This window comes from Aquarana catesbeiana, linkage group LG03, assembly GCF_042186555.1.
Source record: "Aquarana catesbeiana isolate 2022-GZ linkage group LG03, ASM4218655v1, whole genome shotgun sequence".
NCBI classification, from domain to species: domain Eukaryota; kingdom Metazoa; phylum Chordata; class Amphibia; order Anura; family Ranidae; genus Aquarana; species Aquarana catesbeiana.
The window spans coordinates 277,049,419-277,074,199 of NC_133326.1; the positions used below are offsets into that span (position 1 = coordinate 277,049,419).

General features: G+C 41.0%; 1 protein-coding gene across 1 annotated transcript in view; it reads right to left on the bottom strand.

Annotated features, from left to right (window-relative positions):
• WIF1 (WNT inhibitory factor 1) overlaps nt 1-24,781 on the bottom strand; it is a 153,632-nt gene that overhangs the window by 6,482 nt on the left and 122,369 nt on the right. Inside the window, exons 7-9 of the mRNA XM_073620126.1 lie at nt 21,300-21,395; nt 17,377-17,472; nt 13,232-13,327 (exon numbers count right to left, since the gene is read on the bottom strand). Of these exons, the coding sequence (XP_073476227.1) occupies nt 13,232-13,327; nt 17,377-17,472; nt 21,300-21,395 (288 nt within the window). The remainder of the gene's footprint in view (nt 1-13,231; nt 13,328-17,376; nt 17,473-21,299; nt 21,396-24,781) is intronic.

A 24,781-nucleotide genomic window follows, 5' to 3' on the forward strand; every position in this document is an offset into this window, starting at 1 on the left:
TGGTTGTGTGCTGGAGGTCCCTCTCCTGTCACGTTTTTACCTCTTGGTGTCAAGAAAACTTGTCAAGAAGTGACTCATGCAGATAGCAGAGGAAGATGGCAGCAGACAGGAATGACACTTGTGCTCTGGATTGAGTCAAGTACACACTATAGAGCAGTGTTTCTCAACCTTTTATCAGTCGAGGCACCCTTTAAAATTATGGACAATCTCGGGGCGCCCTCCCAAATTATGGACAGTCTTAAGGCACCCTTTAAAATTATGTACAGTCTTGAGGCACCCCATCACAAAATGTAAAAACTATTCTAATAGTTTTACAACATCCACACATGTAGGACACCCAAGGTTAGAGATGCAAGTTGGTACTGACTAGTATTCCAATGTTTTTCTTCTTCCTTAGTTTTTCTCCCTCACTCAGCTAATGTGACCCCAAAACTGATGGAGAGGCAGAGGGGGGTCAAACAAGCATGCTATGTAGGCAAATGACATCCTCCTTATCAACTGATGATGTCATTGGTAGTTAGCAGGTCGTAATGGTGCACAATGAAAACCCGTGGCTTCATCCACCCGCCTCCTTGTATACAATTTTTGGGCAATTTTTAGGCATTTTACTGAGGCATCCCTAAAGAAACCTCAAGATACCACAGGGTGCCTGGGCACCCTGGTTGAAAAAGGCTGCTATAGAGGGATATGCTTTATTCAAATTTTACATCTGAGGTTTACAACCACTTTAAAGCTTAATGTTGGCCATACACATAGCAATTAAATTAGAACAATGGCCTTCAAAATAAAGTATGTGCTGCAGCACTTAAAGTTTTAGTTCACATTTACAGAAAAAAGGTTAACTAACACCATAAACCCTCTTCACCACTCCATTACCCATTGTATTTACCTCTGGGGATGCTGAGCTGTCAGTGCCCACACAGCTGGTTCAGTAGCAGGGGTGGACTGACCACTCATGGAGCCCCCCCGGGCAAGAGAAGATTATGGGGCCCCCAGGCTTACAGATGGCCGTCACGCCAGGAATAAGTAACAAACAAAACAACATATAGAGTGCAGCAGTCAAGATGAGCGCCATGCTCACATCAGTCTTCCCTTACACCAAAGTCCCAACATTCTCCCTATACATCACAGTCCACAGTGCCACCTTACGGCAGAGCCCCCAGAGTGCCACCTTACGGCAGAGCCCCCAGAGTGCCACCTTACGACAGAGCCCTCGAGGGCCACCTTATGGCAAAGCCCCCAGAGTGCCACCTTACGACAGAGCCCCCGAGGGCCACCTTATGGCAAAGCCTCCAGAGTGCCAACTTACGGCAGAGCCCCCAGATGACACCTTATGACAGAGCCCCCCAGTGTGCCACCTTACAGCAGAGCCCCCCAGTGTGACACCCTACGGCAGAGCCCCCCAATGTGCCACCCTACGGCAGAGCCCCCTAGTGTGCCACTCTACGGCAGAGCCCCCAGAGTGTCACTTTCCATCAGTGTCTCCTTACACACACCTTTGCACCTTAGTGCTTGGTGTGGCAGGCAGCTGGCGGGAAAAGGCTTTTAATTAGAAAAAAAATCCACTTGTTGCAGCCTCTAAACTGCTCAAGTAAGTCGTAGAGCCAGCGTAATAGTGAACTGCTGTGGTTGGCCTCAGATCGGGTAGTGGGGCATGTGAATAAAGGCCATGCTTGACATGTGCCAAGATGTCACTGCACAGGTGTGCATCCAGACCTGCCCTGCTGCCTGATCAGAGGCAGAGCTCTGCAGTGCACCAATCCGATGGCTCCAAATGGCAACAAGTGCATTTTTCACAGGCACAGGATTGTTAGATCGACTTCTGTTGAGCAGCAGTGGGCACACATAGATCATACAGTATACACGCATGCACAGTACACATAGGCACGCACACAGTATACATAGTTTGGGGGAGACATTCAGGACATGTCCTTTCTCCAGGAGCATTGCACTTCTCACACACAAAATCGATCTAACTGCTTCAGAGACAGGAGGAGCCCTGCTAGAGGAAACACATCCCCCCCTCTGCTCACCAGGGTAAGCGACTGACAAGAATCCATTTTGTACAGCTCAGCCAGCTTACCTTTTCAGGCAGCAGTCTGTCCCCCCTACAGGCTGTGTCCCTGCCTCCCTCTCCTCCAGCAGTCGGTATCTCCTGCTCCCGTGTCAAATAAGCTGCGCTGTGGAAGGGGGCGTGTTCCTATTGGCTGAGGGGGCAGTGCAGAGGCAGGGCAGATATAGCCTCAGAATTTTCACATCAAAAGCATGTCGGTGTCAGACATTTCAAGGATAGACGTAAAAAAGCACAGAGTTTTACATACTGTCCCTGGTTTTACTGAGGCTGGCCACTCTGATGTGGCCCCCCGACCCTCGGGCAGTGTCTGAGTACCCGAATGATCAGTTTGCCCCTGTTCAGCAGTCCTGGGTTTTGAAATCCCAGCTCTTCTCCCTCTTCTTCTGGGACCAATCAGAGGGATTCACTGTGCAGGTGCTGACCAATTAGAATGAATCTTGGAGATCAGGAGTGCTGCACAGAGAAGAGGGAGAAGAACAGGGATTTTAAATCCCTGGATCATTGGACCAGCTGCATGGGCACTGACAGCTAAGTATTCCTGAAGGCAAGTACAGCAAGGGCCAGGGGGTTGGGGAAGGTATGTGGCGTTAGTTCACTTTTTTTTGTAATGGTGATCTACCATTTTAGCTATCAGTGCATCTTCACTTACAGTTTTCTGCAAATTCCCACAAATTCCTGTTAAACCTGCCAGTGATGTCCTGAATTGTCATTCTCATGTAGGCTGTGCCTGCTTGCACTACAGTGGGTAGAGAAGTTGCAGGGGGACGTGGCTATCAGAATTGTCACTGTTAATTCACAGGCCTGTAGCTGGTCATTCAGCACCTGGCCACACCTAGACCTGCCCACTGCTTTCTGGATTGACAGCACTGACTGACTGTGCTGCTGAAACCCTCCTATTTTGAGCTGCAGTGTCTGGGAGGGGGAGTGCTCAGTGAATGTGAAAAAGTTTTTTGGTTGCATGAGGAGGATTGTGCATCACATAGTAACTGCATCTGATACTTGTTTATAAAGCCATACAGGATCCTTTAGTCATACTTAAAGGAAATCTATGCAGGCAGGACCATGACAACACATTTTCATATTTATAACATCAGCACTGTAATAAGAATGCAAACAATATTACTTTTGAAAATCCAATGTAAGCTTACTTAAAAAAAACTTTTATATTGTGAGTGCTGCCTGTCTGCTGGTCATTGCTTTCCTCAACTTTTCCATGTACGCTTTGCAGTTTCTCCTCTGCTGTCTACTTTTGAATCTCCATGGACTACATATCCCATGGTACCTTGCTGCCTGCAAACCTGTACTGACCCTGTCTCCTGAAACTCCCTCTCGGCACCTCTGCAGTTAGGAAGACAAGCTCTGTGAAATGTGTAACACAACAGTGCCTTCTCACAGGGCACAGTGAATTTGTGTCTCAGCATTCAAATAAGTAAATGTAGGAGGACTCCACAAAGTAAGCTTACACACTTCAGCGTAATAGGAGTAGACTAGAAATATTTGAAATACAATGTGGAAATGAATATAGGGTATTATATTTTGACCATAGAACATTTTAAGTTGTTTGGTTTTGTTAGATACACGTTTAACTTTTGTTTGTACACTTTTGTATAGACCCCAGATGTGTTTAGGTGCATTTGCATGTTAATACATTCCAATGGCCTGAATAAATTAATTTTCTGGCCAATAGAATAAACTGGCGCCAAACATGTGAACGTGCATGAATGCATGTGCAAAATGCAGCTTTTTTTGTGTTTTTTTAAGTGGCTTTTCTCCTGCCAGGAGAAAAGGCATTTAGAAGAGCTGAGGAAACACTCAGTGTGCATAACGCCTTAGAGATACTGTAATTCTGCCCTATGCGCATGTAGGTATTTTTTGCCCGTTCATCAGGCTTGAATCCTTTTGAGGCCAACCATGTTGCATGATCATTCCGAATATTAAAGCGGTTGTAAATCCCATTTATGAAAGTTGAACTAAGCACATATATCTGTAGTGTTTACGTGTCTCACTCTGCAGCTCTAAGTGTCATTTCTCTCTGGTGCTCCGTTCCTCTGTTATCAGCATGTGTCCCTTCTGACAAGTTCTCTGACACATGGGATAACAGCAGCATAATTTTTTTGTCGGGGAGGGTGCTTAGAGGGAGATAAGCAGGAGCCGGTTTATTCAGAATATAACTCTCTGCACGTTCCTTTGTTCCTCTGCCTATGTAGAGGGGGGTGGTGTCCCTTTCCTCCAATCAGCTTTTACACAGTGTAAATCCAGTCTCCCCACCCACCCCTATGTGTTGATAAAAGAGAAAGAAAGATTTCTAACACGATCTGCACTTTTCAAAGAGTGTAGAAAGGGGAAGACAGCAGATATACAAGTAAAACTTACAGTATCTCACAAAAGTGAGTACATCCCTCATATTTTTGTAAATATTTTATTATATCTTTTCATGTACTGAAGAAATGAAACTTTGCTACAACGTAAAGTAGTAAATGTACAGCTTGTATAATAGTGTAAATTTGCTTTCCCCTCAAAATAACTCAACACACAGCCATTAATGTCTAAACCACTGGCAACAAACGTGAGTGCACCCTTAAGTGAAAATGTCCAAATTGGGCCCAATTAGCCATTTTCCCTCCCCGGTGTCATGTGACTCGTTAGTGTTACAAGGTCTCAGCTGTGAATGTGGAGCAGGAGTGTTAAATTTGGTGTTATCGCTCTCACTCTCTCATAATGGTCACTGGAAGTTCAACATGGCACCTCATGGCAAAGAACTCTCTGAGAATCTGAAAAAAAAGAATTGTTGCTCTATATAAAGATGGCCTAGGCTATAAAAAGATTGCCAAGACCCTGAAACTGAGCTGCAGCATGGTGGCCAAGACCATACAGCGATTTAACAGGACAGGTTACAATCAGAACAGGCCTCACCATGGTAGACCAAAGAAGTTGAGTGTACGTGCTCAGCGTCATATCCAGAGGTTGTCTTTGGGAAATAGATGTATGAGTACTGCTGCAGAGGTTGAAGGGGTGGGGGGTCAACCTGTCAGTGCTCAGACCATATGCCGCACACTTCATCAAATTGGTCTGCATGGCTGTCGTCCCAAAAGGAAGCCTCTTCTAAAGATGATGCACAAGAAAGCCTGCAGTTTGCTGAAGACAGGCAGATTAAGGACATTAATTACTGGAACCATGTCCTGTGGTCTGATGAGACCAAGATAAACATATTTGGTTCAGATGATGTCAAGCATGTGTGGCGGCAACCAGGCGAGGAGTACAAAGACAAGTGTGTCTTGCCTACAGTCAAGCATGGTGGTGGGAGTGTCATGGTCTGGGGCTGCATGAGTGCTGCCGACACTGGGAAGCTACAGTTTATTGAGGGAACCATGAATGCCAACATGTACTGTGACATACTGAAGCAGAGCATGATCTCCTCCCTTTGGAGACTGGGCTGCAGGGCAGTATTCCAACATGATAATGACCCCAAACACACCTCCAAGATGACCACTTCCTTGCTAAAGAAGCTGAGCGTAAAGGTGATGGACTGGCCAAGCATGTCTCCAGACCTAAAGCCTATTGAGCATCTGTGGGGCATCCTCAAACGGAAGGTGGAGGAGCGCAAGGTCTCCAACATCCACCAGCTCCATGATATCGCCATGAAGGGGTGGAAGAGGACTCCAGTGGCAACCTGTGAAGTTCTAGTGAACTCCATGCCCAAGAGGGTTAAGGCAGTGCTGGAAAATAATGGTGGTCACACAAAAAATGTACACTTTGGGCCCAATTTGGACATAATTTAATTCAGGGATGTGCTAACTTTTGTTGCCAGCGGTTTAGACATTTATGGCTGTGTGTTGATATATTTTGAGGGGACAGCAAATTTACACTATTATACAAGCTGTACACTACTACTTTACATTGTAGCATTTGTTCAGTGTTGTCACGTGAAAAGATATAATAAAATATTTACAAAAATGTGAGGGGTGTACTTACTTTTGTGAGATACTGTATGTAGGGAGATTTGTTTCATCTCTGTGTATCACCTGAGGCTATTCACTTCTCTGAGTATAGGAGAGGGTTTGCAACCACTTTAAATACAGAATTTGATAGTTGAGGCAATATTTAATTTTATATCTGTAATTTCCTTGAACTGCAGTTTATTACTCAAGGAGATAGGTACACAGCAGCCATGGGAACCCTTTATTCTTCGGTCCTTATTAAGTATTTGCCCCCATTTACTGAGTAGTGAACAGACAGGACAAAAATAAAGGAAAAAGGCAAACTCACTTTATAAATGCTGTTTGGTGTTGTTACCTCCTATGCTGCTGTTTTAGGTATAGTCCTATGAAGCCCATGCAGTAAATATAGCTCCAATGTGAGGAAGGTGAGTGGGGCGGTAGGTCTCTATCTGTTACTACAAGCCTTGTTGGGTTATTGTAGCATCTTTGTTTTAAGGGCCCTCAAACAAGAATTATTGCAAATAAAAAAAATATAGAATTTCTGTTGCTACTATTAGAAAGCAATCATGCCCTCTAGAATGTGCTAATTGACTAATTGAAGAGCTCTGACATATATCTGGCTTATTAGATGAAAATGAAACTTTACAAACAAATTCTCTTGCTCAGGAATCTTTCACTTGAAAATTTCTAGCTTACTTCTGGAAACGTCTTCACCAGCACTTGAAATCAAACTTTTTACAGCAGTTACTTTTTTGGCTCTTTTAGAGTAGAACCCTTGTTAAGCTATTGCTGTGTGTGTATATTATGTCTCTTACTCTAGGTCACTGTTTGTTCAGCATACTTACAGATTTGGTAAACAGTTCTGCACAGTGCATGAATGCATAAGCACAGATCTATTTGAAGTCCCGTCACACTCTATAATAGTACCTATCATTATCTGCCAGCATCATCAGATTAAAAGCTTGCATTGGACAGTAGCCAAACCTTCTATGCCAGTTTAAACTTCTGTGGTGGTCTGGCTCCTGTCATACTGAACTTTGAAAGGTAAAAGTACCCTAACTCTTGGATATTTTGAGTGACATTGGGAAATGGGCATTTCACAGACAGGGAGTCTTTATCACACGATCCGTGTGATAGAACAAGACATATACAAAGTGGCAGCAATGCTAGAGTAGCATTTGGCTAAATATATCTTTTTATTCTAAAAAAGTATTTTGTATCATGCATCACCCAAGTTGACCGAAAATTGCTTTCAAATGATAGTGATCTGCGAGAGGAAGGAATGCGCAATTACGCCTTGTAGGCTATTTAATACTTGTGAGCTTTTTAAAAATGGAAAAACTGGAATAATGGAAAAATAGAGTTGTTATCACCTGCAACCAATCAGGTTTTACTATTTAAGGTCCAATCTAATTTGGAAAAAGAAAACAAGGAATCAAGCTAGAGGCCAGCAAATCTCAACCAGGGTTCCGTGGAACCCTAGGGTTCATCCAGAGGTTTTTAAGGGCTACTCAAGTTGTTGCTGATTAACCTTCCATTTTCTGAGGCATGCATAATCCTGGGGCCAACACCACCTGGCAAAGCCACCAATGATCTTGTTAGCGGTCTGTAAGGGATTATGCTGCCTGCTACAGTAAGCTAGATGTTCTTTCCATTGGCCATCAATGTAAGGGGTGTTTTTCCCATTGACCACCAATGAATTTGTTTTAGCAGGGTTCCTCAAGAACTAAAAAATATTTCAAGGGTTCCTTTGGGGAAAAAGGGTTTAGAAAGGCTGCTTTAAAAAGTCCGTATTGATCTTGATTTCACTGCTGGTTGGATGAAGAGTGTAGTAAATTGGATTACATGAATTCCTCTGTCCTGTCAGAAAGTAGGGCAGAAATGGAGGAAAAAGACAGCCATGGTAGTTCACACCTAGGAAAACAATACCCCAAACTAGATTTATCTTTTCTTCTTCACAGTAGGTGAGCGTGTGCCTCCTTACTATTGCACTCACATGTAATATCTATTTAAAAAAAGCAGATTATAACATCTGTTGTAAAACAGAAACACATACATACATTCCAGTCATTCTTGTTTATGGTTGGCAACTAATGAAAACACAGTTTTTCTAGTGCTGTGTTTCATCAGGAATTTACAGATATAAAAAAGATATAACACATTAGTAATAATATACTTGGCTTTAAATACAATTTCTATAAAAGTGGTATTTTGGTAATCAGCCTTTTTTGCTGAAAACATTGACTGTGCATTAAGCTGCCACTTTGGCTGTTTTCACAATGGACAATTACTCACAACATTTACTTAAATGAAAGATACTGGGCAGGACCAAAAACAAGATCATGTATCTGTATTTTTGGTTCCATGACCACCAGTTATACAAAAGTGATACATCATGTATCAGATAAATAACATAAATGAATAATACCAGTGGCTTTATTTTGTTTTATATACATAGTGTATTTTTAAGTAAACTGATACTCTTAAGAAATATAATTGCCACTCTTAATAATGCATGAGGAAAATGTGTACCCTTGTTTGTACCCTCTGTACTTACTGTTTGGGAGATTTATAAAACAAACTGTGATTACTCAGTACAAAGTGATAAGGTAAAAGTGCTGCCAACCTAACTACTGCCAAAATCAGCTAGAACTCTATAAATAGAGAAAACTGCATGCTGTTTTCAATCATAAATGAAAAGAAAACAAGTAAAAATGCATCTTCTATTAAATAGAATGTTTACTAACTCTGAAGATCATTATAAGCCAAAAACAAGGAAAGGGCAACCAAGAGGCAGCATAACATAAAACAAACTACAAATGGGTTTCTGAAGTTTGGTTAATTTGAAAAGGACACGTACAAATTGCCATTTGTTCATCAAGGAAAGTTAACATGTGGCTATTGTGTGACTTCTCTTTTCTTCCTGTTCTGTCTGTCACCTGTCATCTAGACAGGAAGTGAGAGGAAATCTCCCTCATGGGAACACAGGTAGCAATAAAATCCTGATAGAATTTGGCAACCATGGCTTAACTCTCTCAACTCCCCACATCTTATATAACTTTGAACGCAAGGAAATGCTCCCTCGCCCTTGTTTGAAGTCCTATGGCAGAGATATGCAATTAGCGGACCTCCAGCTGTTGCAGAACTACAAGTCCTATGAGGCATTGCAAGACTCTGACAGCCACAAGCATGACACCCAGAGGCAGAGGCATGATGAGACTTGCAACAGCTGGAGGTCCGCTAATTGCATATCCCTGTCCTATGGCCTTCTTAAAGTGATTGTAAAGTCTTGTTTTTTTTGTTTTTTTAAATAACAAACATGTTATACTTACCTGCCCTGTGTAGTGGTTTTGAATAGAGCAGCCCAGATCCTCCACTTCTCGGGTCCCTCTTCGGTGCTCCTGGACCCTCCCTCCTGTCGAATGCCCCCGCAGCCAGCAGCTGAGCCAAGCTGCAGCTCTGTGTGTCCATTCAGACATAGAGTTGTGGTTCACCCCGCCCCCCTTATCCTGATTCACTAAATGACTTTGACTTGACATTGGCTTCCGCTGCTGTGTCTCAGCCAATCAGGAGGGGGAGTTCTGGACGGCCCAGTGGACATCGCTGGATAGAGACGGGCTCAGGTAAGTATTAGGGGGCTGAGAGGGGCTGCTGTACACAGAAGGCTTTTTATCTTCATGCATAGAAATGCATGAAGATAAAAAAAAACTCTGCCTTTACAACCCCTTTAAGCTTCCTCTGTGGCTCCCTTCTTTCTCACCTTCTTTCTCTCTATCTCTTTTATACCTTTTTCAGCACTTTATACCCTTTCACCTATTTCTTTTACTCTTCTGGGTTTTTCTTTCAACATCTAGATTCCATACATGAATTGCATACATTCTGTATACAATTTCTCTTTTTTCTTTTCTTTATTTTTCCTCTTCTGTTCTGCTTTATATCTGTATTTATATGTATACAGCATATTCACTCAAACTCTAATAGGGGGAACCCGCTCCCCCTTTTTTCTCTCTTTTTTTTATATATACACAATTATAAATAGGCTCATTGGATCACATCATGCAACCAGCAATATAAACAATGCATGCCACTTATATATGTACTTTCCTGCAATGACTTTAGATCTTGTGCTATCATTGAGATTTTGTACTCTTCTATAATGTGATCGTTTGCTGCAAACCTACGGTCAAGTTTGGTAAATCGCTCTTGCATAAGCTCAAATCCTTTGTAACGATGCAATGAAACTTTTACTGTATACATTGAGCCATTCATGTATCTAAAGCTGGATACACACTATACAATTTTCTGTAGATTTTTTCCTTTAGATGTACCAAAACCATGTAATATGAGGTCAAACCCTAATACCTTGTACACTTTCCGCCAACAAACCCATGGAATTTTGTCCGAAGGGTGTTGGCTCAAACTTGTCTTGCATACACACGGTCACACAAATGTTGGCCAACAATTATGAACGTAGTGATGTACTAGACGTACTACGTGGTTTTTCAACTCTTTAGCGCCACCCTTTGGGCTCCTTCTGCTAATTTTGTGTTAGTAGAAGTTTGGTGAGTGTTGATTCGCGCTTTTCATTTCGTGTTTTTCAGTTTGTTTCTGAACGGCAGTTCATCAACCAGACATGTTGCGGAATCGGAGGAGATAACGTGTTATTTATTACTGGCCTTGGAGTTATTGCTTTGACATTTTTTTTTTGGTTGACTAATGATTTGAATATTATATTTTATATATAATATTATATTTTCTATATATATAATATCATATTTTCTATATTTTTGGTTAAGTTCTATTGGCAGATAGCATGTCTAATTTTTTTTTTTTTAATGCACAATAAAAAAATTGTGGAGAATAATACTTGGCTATGTGTTTTACTTCAAATGACAGTTTGGGAGTAGACAGTTACATTTTAAAAAATACAATGTAAAATTGACAAGGGACACCAACATAGTTGTATCTTTGATCTTAAAAACTACGGGATAATGGTATTGTGGTAATTTGCACTAATAGAAAAAAAAAGACATAATAATATTATTCTTGATATCACTAGAAAAAAAAAGCCTTTGAAATTTCGTTTGCAATAACTCCATCAGTACCATCAGTATCACCAGCAAAGCAGCTTCCTTATTATCCCATTAAAGAAGAAGAGAATGTGCGCTGCATTTAGAGATTTCATAATTTGCCACGTCACGAATGTTAATTCTCCATTATGAATGCTAGTTTACAAGACCGACTGCTTCTGCTTCTGAACATGCGTGTTTGGACTTTTGTCCGACGGACTTGTGTACACACGATCGGAAAATCCGACAACACACATTTGTTGGCAGAAAATTTGAAGACATGTTAGCCAACATTTGTTGTTGGAAAGTCCAGCAACAATCATCTGATGGAGCGTACACACGTTCGGATTTTCCACCAACAGCCTGACATCCAACATTTCCCGTCGGAAAATCCGATCGTGTGTACGGGGCTACGGGGAGTTTCAATTTGTATGCAATCAGAAAAAATAATGTCAATAATGTCAATGCTTTTAACATTTGTAAATATTTATATTTTACTGGTTTCTATTTATCAATTTTACATTTGCAATGTGAACGCACAAAAGAAAAATCTTCACCAAATGATTACATTAACTCTTTAAGCTCCCTGGCGGTATGATTATGTATGAATTTTGAATGTCAAAGCAGTACATTATTTTGCATGGAAATTTGGCATCTTATATTGTAGGCCTGTAATTCTTAGGAATAACTCACTTAAATCTGTCCAAACAAGAGTCTAGTAGACATCCCGGGTATGATAAAGTTTGAAACACGAAATCATAAATTATAATATAATAACTATAAATAATTATAACAAATAATAATAGTAAATTGTATTCAATAATGTAATCAAATCAAAAACACAAAATTTGTCCAAACAAGGGTGCAATATTACTAGTCACTGTAATAGTAGACACTTCATATTGGTTTAGTAAACATCCCGAGTATGATAAATTTTCAAACATGGGACTGCACAAAGGCACACGTCACAATCAGGACAATGGAACCTGGTTTCCTTTTCTGATTTTCTTTCCACTGTCATCTCGCTTTGACTGAGGTCAAATGATTTGATACAGTAATGTAATCCTAAAAGATTACAATCTATTGAGTGTGTATTGTGATTTGTACTTTTTGAAATTGCCGCCGGTTCCACCCCCATGCGCTGCGACGCTCGCAGAGAACGGAACCCGGAATACACAGAGCCTAGGGCAGAAGATCCGCCTGGGGGACACAGCTGGAGTACATCACGGGATCCTAGGGACAAGGTAAGTACACGTTCCTGGATACTGCAATGCAATCCTGAGTGTGGTTCGGGGTTACTGCTATTGGTACTGAAAATTAACTTCGAGCCACACTCGAGAATACCGTAAGGGGGGTTAAATCACCTTTGGCTTAACAAAAACATCATTATTTCAAAATGGTACACTAATAACACACAGTCTTTGATTTCAACAATATGTTTACAGTTCGAATTTGAATGGAATTTGATGTAAAATTCAAGTCGAATTTCAATTCGAATTTTGTTTTGTTATTCAGGGAATTTGGTAAAATTAATCTGTACTGTAATTCGGGGATTCGGATATATTCGATTCTCCGAATAACAAAAAATTAGTCAGAATATTTATTCAGAACAAAACAAACCACACATGTCTAGCAAGAAAGGATCCTGCCCTTGTACATACCCTATCCAATACTAAAAAATATTTGAGTTAGGGTTTAATATCCCATTTCATTTATGCACCATAGCCTCAGTAGAAACATACAATAATGGTGCATCCTAAATAAAAAGATGAATAATGCTGTGTATATGTACTGTATATACTGTGTGTATATATTTATATATATATATATATATATATATATATATATATATATATATATATATATATATATATATATATATGTTTACACTGGTTATTATTACTTGAGGATGAGTTAACATAAAATATGAATTGTTAAAGTAAGAGCTCGATCACACCAGCCTGCATGCTTAAGCATGTACAATCTGACGTTCATTGTATAAGGGCAGTTATGTCTGCACACAACACTCTGCAAATAATTGTTTTCTATGTACTCCTGTGTTGAGCTTGCATTAATATATGCAGATGGCATTAATAAGCCCCGAAAAAAACTCCAGAAGTTTAGGATTCAGTAAATATGGTAAAACTTACGTTTATTACAGTATCTACCATTCCATCCTTCCTTACATTGGCATTTGTTTGGTTCAATGCAGGTTCCATGTGATCCACAGGAGGGTTCACACACAGCTATAGAGGTAAGAAATAGGCTTATATATTGGTTAACTATCCAGTGGAATAATAATTAATTCCAAACACATTTCACAATGGCTAATAAAAAAATAACACTCTTTCATCCAGAAACTAGTTGCAACATAGTGAGGCAGCTAAACTCATAAATGAATAACCTCCAAATATTTTACAATACAGTGACCTGTCAACTCAGAACAAACGTATGCTCCAATCCAATACACAAAAGTAATAAAAATACTCACCAAAAACAAATTCCATGGATTTTATATCTGCCAGTTTCCACTTGCTGACAGTTCAAAGTACAGTATTTCACAAAAGTGAGTACATGCCTCATATTTTTGTAAATATTTTATTATATCTTTTTGACAACACTGAAGAATACACTTTGCTACAATTTAAAGTAGTGAGTGTACAGCTTGTTCAGTGTAAATTTGCTGTCCCCTCAAAATAACTCAATTAGCCCAATTGGGCCCAATTAGCCATTTTCCCTCCCCGGCGTCATGTGACTTGTTGATGTTACAAGGTCTCAGGTGTGAATGGAGAGCAGGTGTGTTAAATTTGGTGTTATCACTCTCACTCTCCCATACAGCACGGTGGCCAAGACCATACAGCGGTTTAACAGTACAGGTTACACTCAGAACAGGCCTCACTGTGGTCGACCAAAGAAGTTGAGTGCACGTGCTCAGCATCTTATCCAGAAGTTGTCTTTGGGAAATAGACGTATGAGTGCTGCCAGCATTGCTGCAGAGGTTGAAGGGGTGGGGGATAAGCCTGTCAGTGCTCAGACCATACGCTGCACACTGCATCAAATTGGTCTGCATGGCTGTCATCCCAGAAGGAAGCGTCTTCTAAAGATGATGCACAAGAAAGCCTGCAGTTTGCTGAAGACAAGCAGATTAAGGACATGAATTACTGACCATGTCCTGTGGTCTGATGAGACCAAGATAAACATATTTGGTTCAGATGCTGTCAAGCGTGTGTGGCGGCAACCAGGCGAGGAGTACAAAGACAAGTATGTCTTGCCTACACTCAAGCATGGTGGTGGGAGTGTCATGGTCTGGGGCTGCATGAGTGGTGCCGGCACTGGGAAGCTACAGTTCATTGAGGAAACCAAGAATGCCAACATGTACTGTGACATACTGAAGCAGAGCATGATCCCCTCCCTTTGGAGACTGGGCCGCAGGGCAGTATTGCAACATAACGACCCCAAACACACCTCCAAGACGACCACTGCTTTGCTAAAGAAGCTGAGGTAAAGGTGATGGACTGGCCAAGCATGTCTCCAGACCTAAAACTTATTGAGCATCTGTGGGGCATCCTCAAATGGAAGGTGGAGGAGCGCAAGGTCTCTAACATCCGTGAAGTCGTCATGGAGGAGTGGAAGAGGACTTCAGTGGCAACCTGTGAAGCTCTGGTGAACTCCATGCCCAAGAGGGTTAAGGCAGTGCTGGAAAATAATGGTGGCCACATAAAATATTGACACTTTGGGCCCAATTTGGACATTTTCACTTAGGGGTATACTGACTTTTATTGCCAGCGGTTTAGACATTAATGGTTGTGTGTTGAGTTATTTTGAGAGGACAACAAATTTACACTGTTATACAAGCTGTACACACACTACGTAATATTGTAACAAAGTATCATTTCTTCAGTGTTGTCACATGAAAAGATATAATAAAACATTTACAAAAATGTGAGGGGTGTACTCACTTTTGTGAGATACTGTAGATTAGGAGGTCTGAAACCTTGACTTTCTCGCTGAAGTATAGGTATCTTGAAGGTCGATTCCAATTCAGATTTTATTTTTAAGTTTGGAGAAGGCTTATATATACTGTGAGCGTTTAAATTCTGTCTATCCTATTTGACTTCCTGCCTATTTAAAGGGTGTCAGACAAAACAGGAAGTGTTGGAAAATCACCCCATTTTCTGTCTATTTGGCAGGTGTCTGACAGTACAGGAAGATAAGAGAGATCTTTGCTTTGGAGAAATAAACAGCATTTAAATTCTCGCACTAAAATCTCCTTAACAGATACACAGCAATTAAAACTTATATGTCCTAACCATTCTCTGTGTTATCCAAAAAAAAGGCTTTAAAGCTTGAGAAAAGTCCTCTGCAAATGATGAACTCCAATATGTCCTTATGTCTCACCAAAGGTGTAAGCTCTATGCACCCAAGAAAATCTAGATACTTTGTTGTCAATAATGTAATACATGTTAGTGAGAGAAAATCCAGAACACACACAATGTTGGTAACATCTTAGAACAGGTTTGAAAAGCTATGTGCTATCTTGCAGGACCAGTTCAACAAATTGTTCATATCAAAATGGTAAAATCTTTAAATGGTAAAATCTATACAACATATACTGTATGTTAGCAATCATGACTTAAAGCGGCGTTCCAGCTGCAAAAAAATGTTTTTTAAAAGTCAGCAGCTACAATTACTGTAGCTGATGACTTTTAATAAGGACACTTACCTGTCCTGGAAGCCCGCGATGTCAGCCCCCTAAGGCCAATCCACCATTGTAACTAAGGGAAACCGGCCGTGGAGCCCTCAGGCTTCACGGCTGGTTTCCTACTGCGCATGTGCGAGTCACGCGGCGCTTTCTGAATGGCCCCCGTCATCTTGTGGGACACACACAGGTCTCAGAAGGCAGCAGAGGAGCAGGAGGAAATGACGCCCTGGGCTGAGGCCGAGGTAGGACGTCATAAAAAGGTAAGAAACAAACAAAACAAAAAAAATAATTATCCAAAAATGAGTGGTGGAGGGGTGATCTTTCCTTTAAGATTAAGTTGTAATAGTGGGTGGAACTCTGCTTTAAGAATGTTTAAGGCACACTTATATTGTAACTTGGTTTAAGTGTTTTTTACTCAAAGACCAACTTCATGCAAAATGACTACATTAACTTTAAGGGGACATTGCTGAGTTAATTAAAGTGTGTATTGCTTTTGGTGTGATTCACTATATGGCTAAACATTTTTGGACGCCTGATAATCACACCTATATGAGCTTGTTGAACATTCTATTCCAAAATTATGGACATTAATAGAAATGGCCTCTCCTTTGGGGCTTTAACAACCTCCAATCTTCTAGAAAGGCTTTTCATAAGATTTTGGAAGATGTCTATTTGAATCTTTCCTATTTAGTCACAAACGCATTTGTGAAGTCAGGTGTTGATGTTGGATGAGAGGACATGGCTCACAACTGGTGTTCCAAATAATCCCATAGGTGATCAGTAAGGTTAAGATCTTAGCTCTTTGCAGGCCACTCAAGTTTCTCCACACCAAACTCAAACCATGTTTTTATGTAGCTGGCTTTGGGCATGGAGCACAGTCATGCTGGATCATAAAAAGGACCTTCCTCAATCTGTTGCAATATGTTTGGAAGTACACAATCATCTAAAATGTGTTTTTATGATGAAGCATTCACAGTACTCTTCACTGGAAACACCTGAAATCAACAATTTGCTGGGAAGTCCACAACCCTTTGACCATATAATGTATCTTCGCTTCTCGTTTATGCCCGACTACTGCAGCCATTGCAAAGCCAAACAGTGGTATAAATCCAACTGGAGCATCTATTATGTAGAGTAAACAAATATTTGGAAAATCCAATTGCAAGTGAGTGATACTGTTATGTCTGAATGTGAAGGTTAACAGACACAAACTAATCCAAGTGGAGTCTCATAGATTGACATCACTCAAAATCATCCTTGTTAACTTTATGTGGACTTCACACTACTTGCTGCACTCAAGGAGCTTACAATCTAACCCCTTATTTCACATACATACATACACATACTACAGCCAATTTAGATTTGATCCAATTAATCTACCAGCATGTCTTTGGAGTGTGGGAGTAAACTGGAGTATCCAGAGGAAACCTACGCAAATACAGGAAGAACATGCATGCTCCTTGCAGCTAGTGTCCTGACTGGGGTAAAAAAACTCCTCAATAACCCTTAAAAAAACATAATAATATTATTCAAATACAATTTAAACCAATGTGTTTCAGAATAAACATTAAGTAGTTAGGAATCTATACTTACGCTTTGAGCACAGATCTCCCTGGTAGCCCTTAGAACATTTGCATTTATTCTTTCCACTACATTTGCCTCCATTTCTGCATGGTTGTTGACATTTACCTAAGGAAGACCGCAACAGTACAAATTTATCATTTTACGTAGACACCAGTCATTGGAACTACTAAACAAAATGGTTAGATCCAGTAAAACTTTTTTTGCTTACGTCTGTATATTATTTTTCTGTTATCTCTTAATTTAATACATGTCAAGTTTATTTAATGAAACTAATTCTCTTTTGAGGTGACTGGCAAGGAAACCTTTAACCGCTTGCCGACCGCCTCACATAGGAGTATGACGGCAGAGCGGCTCTCCTATGCCAGATCACGTATCTGGTACTTCCGGGTAGGGGATGCACGCCGCTGGCGCACTGGCTGTGCTGCGGTTAGTCACAGCATAAGCCGATCGGCGGGTTCCGGCCAATGGTTGACCGTCCCTACCCGCTTATCAGCTCTGTCAATGTAAACAATACAGAGCTCTGTCCTGTCAGCGCGGCTGTGCTGTTTTTGGTTTCCCTGCGAAGCAGGAAATAAAAACCAGCACATCCCTTAGTGAAAGCACCTCACAGTACACAAATAAACATTGGTTAGGTACACATTTAACCCTTTGATCGCCCTCGATATTTAACCCCTTCCCAGCCAGTGTCATTAGTACAGTGACAGTGTATATTTATGGCACTGCTCACTGTATTAGTGTCACTGGTTCCCACAAAGTGACAATTAGTGTCAGATTACTATCACAGTCCTGCTATAGGTCGCTGATTGCAGCCATTACTAGTATAAAAATAAATAAATAAATATTCCAGTATTTATAACATAGTTTGTAGATGCTATAATTTTGCACAAACCAATCAATATACGCTTATTATTACCAAAAATATGTAGCAGAATACATATTGGCCCAAATTTATGAAGAAATTTGATTTCTTTACATTTTTTTATTGGATATGTTTTATAGCAGAAAGTAAAAAATATTGGGTTTTTTTTTTTTCAAAATTTTCAGTCTTTTTTTTTCATTTATAGCATGAAAAATAAAAAATAAAAAATATCTGTCCTGAAATGCATGATGATATGATTGGTGGCCTGTATAGAAGGCTATGTAGGGCTGTCAAGGGTTTAAGCACAATGGGTTCTAATGCAAATGCATAGTGTGAAAGTTTTCTCAGGAATAACTTCAGTGGCAGGCTACTATGTGATATGAGGCACTCTCTGCTCTTCCATGGCCTCTGTCTAGGGTAGTGGTTCTCAACTCCTGTCCTTAGGACCCACCAACAGGCCAGATTTTAACCACTTAAGGACCGAGCCTCTTTTTGACATTTGTTATTTACAAGTTAAAATTTTTTTTTTTTTTTTGCTAGAAAATTACTTAGAACCCCCAAACATTATATATATATATATATATATATATATATATATATATATATATATATATATATATATATTTCAGACACCCTAGAGAATAAAATGGCGGTCATTGCAATATTTTATGTCATACCGTATTTGCGCAGCGGTCTTACAAGCGCAATTTTTTGGGATAAAAATACACTTTTTTGAGTTAAGTTAAGTAAAGTTAAGTTAAAAAAATAAGACAACAGTAAAGTTAGCCCATTTTTTTCTATATTGTGAAAGATAATGTTATGCCCAGTAAATTGACACCCAACATGTCATGCTTCAAAATTGCACCCGCTCGTGGAATGGCGACAAACTTTGGCATTTAAAAATCTCCATTGGCGAAGTTAAAAAATTCTACAGGTTACCAGTTTTGAGTTACAGAGGAGGTCTAGTGATAGAATTATTGCTCTCACTCTAACGATCACGGCGATACCTCACATGTGTGGTTTGAACACCATTTTCATATGCAGGCGTGACTTACGTATGCGTTCGCTTCTGCGCACGAGCGGGACGGGGTGCTTTAAAAAATGTATTTATTTTTTTCTTATTTATTTTACCTTTTATTTTTTATTTTTACACTGTCCTTTAAAAAAGAATCACTTTTATTCCTATTACAAGGAATGTAAACATAACAGGACCTCTTAAATGTGAGATATGGGGTCAAAAGACCTCAGGTCTTATATTTACACTAAAATGCAATAATAAAAAAATGTCATTTGAAAAAAAAATTTTTAAATTCTCCTTTAAGAGCATTGGGCGGAAGCGACGTTTGAAGTCGCTCCCACCCTTCAATGCCATGGAGCCGAGCGGGGGCCATCTTTCCCTCACTCGGCATCCTGGAGAGAGGATGTGATCGTCTGCGCCGCTACCGACGGCTCTGGTAAGCGGCGGAGAAGACTGGAGCGTGGCGGGAGGGGGGGCCCTCTCCCACCACCGATAAAAGTGATCTTGCGGCAAATCCGCCACAGAGACCACTTTCATCCCAAAGAGAAATGCACGCCGTTCCTGAAAACACCAGGGTTATGGCAGCTAGCTGCTGCCATAACAACAGTATTTAGGGTCAAAGTACCAATGTACGGGTATGGCGATTTGCGTGAAGTGGGGAGATGCAGACTAGGATACTGCAATCACTGAGCAGCAAATTATATACTGCTTATTACATTGTGCCTCTCCCTATGAATGTCACTGGACTGTCACTGTTTTTCAGTTGCTTTAAAGCTGAGTGCCTAACCTAACCATTCCTTATTGGCTATCCTGGGGAGACTTAAAGTGTTACTAAACCCACAACAGTAAAATCAGTGTGTATATGTAGTAAAGTATGCTTGTTATACTCACTGTGAGGGGTTAAACCTCTGCACTGTGCATTGATCTTGTCTCCTCTGATCCTCCCCTTCTTCCACTGTCCCCAATACATCTGCTGATAGAACAAAGCCTTGGAGGTACTCAAGGTACATGTTCAATTTGGTGTTCATTGCTAGAGAGTTTTTTCTTTTCTTGGGAGGGTGCATGTGATCAGCACAGGGCCAATCAGCACTGTCCAGTCAGAGGGTCAGGGGTCCTGCAGCCTCAAAGGACAGCCAGAGTGGAATGAAAACTCCTCCTACAAGCTTTAACCAGACACTGATAGAAGTCATAAGACTGCTATATACTGCTGGCGAGAAAAGGTACTTAGCAGTATATATTTACTAAAACTATTGCATTTCTGTATACTGTGGGAGACCAGATATAGTGAATGCTGGGTCTTGGGTTTAGTAACACTTTAATCAGTTCTTGGCTGCCTTGGTAAAATATTTTATTCTAAAACTGCCTGATATCTATGTGTGCCCATACCAGGGATGCAGGCTGCATGAAAACTAAAAAGGAAAAGTAACTCCTGTGATGAACCAAGTAGATTGTAAAGTACAATAGGTTCACAATCTGTGCTTTTACTATTATGGATGTTACACATTAAAGAGAGACACAATGTTCTAGGCCACAATATGATGTATGTTCTTTTTAGGTTATGTGCTTTATGATGTAGAAATAAAGGATAACTTTTTTACCTTTTAAAGCTAAGTCATGTTAGATTGTTGCCTAAAAAGTCCCATTGGAGAGAAAGAAAGGACGTTAAGGACAGTTAAGGTAGAACTTAGAAAACTTAGAAAAGAATTTGCTTTTGTATATTTTTTAACCAAATTCCTGCAAGAAAGGATATACAAACAGCTCTGAACGCATATATTGCACATACACATGTTCCTACAGGTTAGGCTAAATATGAAATGGATTATTTGAATCCCAGCTGATGGGAAAACGTGAACACATCTCTTTCAGCTTCAAATATCACCCTGTTACAGTGGCATGTGTGAAAACCTTTGATGCCAAGCCTCAGAAAATTCTTTGATCTTGACATAAATAAAAGCAGCTTTTAAGTTGCCTTTTTTTACAACGTTTTAACCTAACACAGACAAGGGTCACATGATCTCTGCTCTACAGTGTACTTGGCTGTGATATGTCACTTACTTATTTCACACTGATCTCCCTCATAACCTGACGGGCAGATACATTTATCTGGGTAAAAGCAGGTTCCTCCATTCAGACAGATGGCCGTACAGTTTGCTGCATGAAGAAAATAATTAGCAAATTTTAAAAAGTATCCACACTTTAGTTATTTTACTAGAGAAGTTAAATTACCATTAGCGCAAGTATAGTTAGACAAATAACATTTGCTTCATATTATAATTTAAAAAAAAACATGTGCAACAGCTTCTGTCAATGTATGCTAGTTAGAGTAAAAGAAAGTATGGCCAAAGTTTTTTTTGACCATACTTCTCTTCCGGGTCACAGGTGTGCACCGACTTTTGCAGCTTATAGTGAGCTATTGCTTGTTATCAGCTGATGTCACAAAGCCACTCCAACCTCTCTAAGGATCCTGACGACAATATTGCCGGGAACCACCCAGTTGCCTGATTAATGGCTGGCTGCATCTCTCAGCCACAAAGCCAGCTGCTTCCTGCCCCTCAGCAGCCCTGGAGGGGCAGAGCAAAGTGCAGTGACTGACAGTCTCTGAGAAGACTGAGAGCTGAATGATCAGTGCTCATGTGATCTCCCAGTTCTCGGGATTAGAGCTGATAGGGGACAGATGCAGCATCACTCTGATGCTGCATTATAGAGCTGCGTATGTACAGTGATACCTTGGTTCACGAACAACTGTTCGCGAACAGAAGAGTTCACAACAATTTGCTTCGGTATGAAAAAACTCTGCTTCGGTTCACAAACACGAGCCGTGACCATCTTCCCTGCTCTGACACGTTCATATTGAGAAGATCAGTGCAAGATGAGAGTCTTAGGAGAAACAGGCCACTCAGATAGTAGTTTCTGCCCCGTGACTACCATGAGGGTGGGCTCACTTGATTGGGAATCATGGAAAAACAGTTCATATGAATTCTACAACTTTATCATGCCCTTTCCATTTAAATTGGGGTTTGGGATTGTTTCAAACAAGGATTAAAGAGGAGCTATAGTTTTTTTCTTTTTATATGTACCCATGAAAGAGGTCAGCGTAAAGTAAAAGACCGCATGTAATATATGTTTATATTCCTTTTTTTTTTTTACATACATTTCATTATTTTATATACAAAAAAAAAGTTCAGAACGGATTTACCTGATAAACATTGAACCCTATGGGAAAATTTGCCTCAGTTCGCAATCAATTCAGTTCACAACCAGAGTCGTTTCACGAATTAAGTTCGTGAATTGAGGTATCATTGTATGTATGTTTTTTTTCATAGACTCATACTTCTCCTTTAAGTTACACTAATATATACTGCATGTGTTGCTATGATTTCACTACTATAAAAGTATGATAAACATCCCTTCTATTGGCACTATATTGTTAGAACTGCTAAGAACTTTAAACTGATTACCTGTTTTTAAAGCATTAACTATGGAGGGTACTATAGTTTTTTTGCGATTCAATGGGCATGTGCAATTTTAAGACATGTTTGGTATCTACTTACTTGATGCAACCCCATCTTTTATATTTTACCAAAAATTGGGTATAATATTGTGTTTGTTCACACTAAAATTTATTTAAGTGTATTTTTACTGAAAATATGTGTTTGATAAACAACTGTGCACATATTGTGCAACATAAAGAATTACAACTACCACCATTGTATTCTCCTAAGTTTCTGCTTTCAGGAGAAATACAGTAATTTTTAGCAAAAAAAAAAACAGGGGGGGGGGGGGGGGGTGTTTCAACTATGATTCGGGTATCTTTGTTTTCAGTTGGCAATTCCCTACACAGTGAAAGCGATTTGAGCTGCGATTAAGCCGCTGGATCACTTTTACAGGAGGTGGGGAGGGTCTACCTCCTCCTGCACAGTGGTTTATTTAGGTTTTGTGCTGCCCTAGGCCTGACTGAGCTTGCGCACCCCCTAATTTAAATATGCCCCACCCCTTCCTGTCAAGGCCACACCCCTTTCTTTTAAAGATCCGCCCTGTCATCTTCATTGGAGGAGGACAGAGGGACGCCGCGGGAAGAGGACAGAGGGACGCCGCGGGAGGAGGACAGAGAGGCATGCGGCATCTTTTCATTTGGGGGGTAATGGGATATGTGCTAGTTGCTTTGGGATTGGAGGATCAGACCCCCCCCACTAGCTTATATCCTCTCCCCTCCCAAAGCACGTTGAAATGAGGTCGACAGGTTCAGCAGGGCCTCTTGAGACACAAAGCCAGCCCATGGATATTAGTGATGTTTATCGTGACTTGTCTGGCCATTGGGGCATCCTAGGATACACAATATTTCCTCCCCTTTTTCTTCGCCATGTCCGCCTTCTGCAAGACCCTCGTTCGGTCACTGGGGGCTACGCCCCTTCAGCTCCCGGGTTGGAGCACTCTCTGCTGCTGCCTTTGTAGACCAGTCCTATGGACTCATTGACCATAATATATCCTGCATATACACCAACTCTTGAGGAAGCGAGCAGAGCTCGCAAAACGCGTCGAGTACTAAAGATGTATATGCATATTATGTATTTCATTACTGTAACTAACATGTCAATGGTCTAATTATGCCTTATGATGTTTTTATGCTCATTGATAATCATGTTTTTGGAACTTCAATACATTTTTATACTATTCATGATGACCTCTATGACCAACTCATTTAAAGTCCCATGGGCGAATTCTTTTTGTTTTGTATGTTTAATAGGGATGGAGTTGTGTTATATTAAGAGGCAGCACCCAGACCGCTCTCTTTTTCTCCCAAAGCACCCAGCACATATCCCCTTACCCCCCCTCCCCTCATCCATGTGTGCATCTGTTATCTGCCCCCCTTCCCGGTTACTGTGTCCCCCTCCACTGTAAACTATACACAGACCTCAGAACAGCAGCGCGGCTCTTGCACTGAAGTCATGTCCCTCCTCTGTGGCCCCTCCTCCTCCTGGCTGTGTACACTAGAACATTAGAGCCGAGAAGGAGGAGGAGCCGAGGAGTGTGTGTGGCTGACAGTGGGGAGAGAGGTGGTGGCTGCTACGGAAAGCCGATCGCCGCTTGTGGGACCCCAGGTAGCAGATGTCCTGGGTGCCCACGCTAGCGCACTCTGGCTGCCAGTTACTGAAGCTCAGTGCCGGAACTTGTTGTGGGCTCCAGGACAGTGGCGTCACTAGGTTTGGTGGCACCTGGAGCTGTAAAAATTGTGTCCCCCCCCTTAATTTTTGGACTGGAGGCCCAGCGTTGGAGCTCATTGTGGCGGTCAACAAGGCCTAGAGGATATCAGGTTAGGCACTTCCTAATGGATCAGTCCCTGGGAACAGTAATGGATAATGGCCAACAGGCTCTCTTACCAGACCCAATAAAACCGCAACAGTGATCCCTCCGGCTGGACGTTCGCTCACTCTGGGTTGCCCAGGCAGACTCTGGTCAGTAGTGTAGCATGTCTGTACCCTGGCAGTGGCTTTATCTTTCTCCCCCTCTGGTGGTGCGGGTACAGCGTGGCTCTCTCT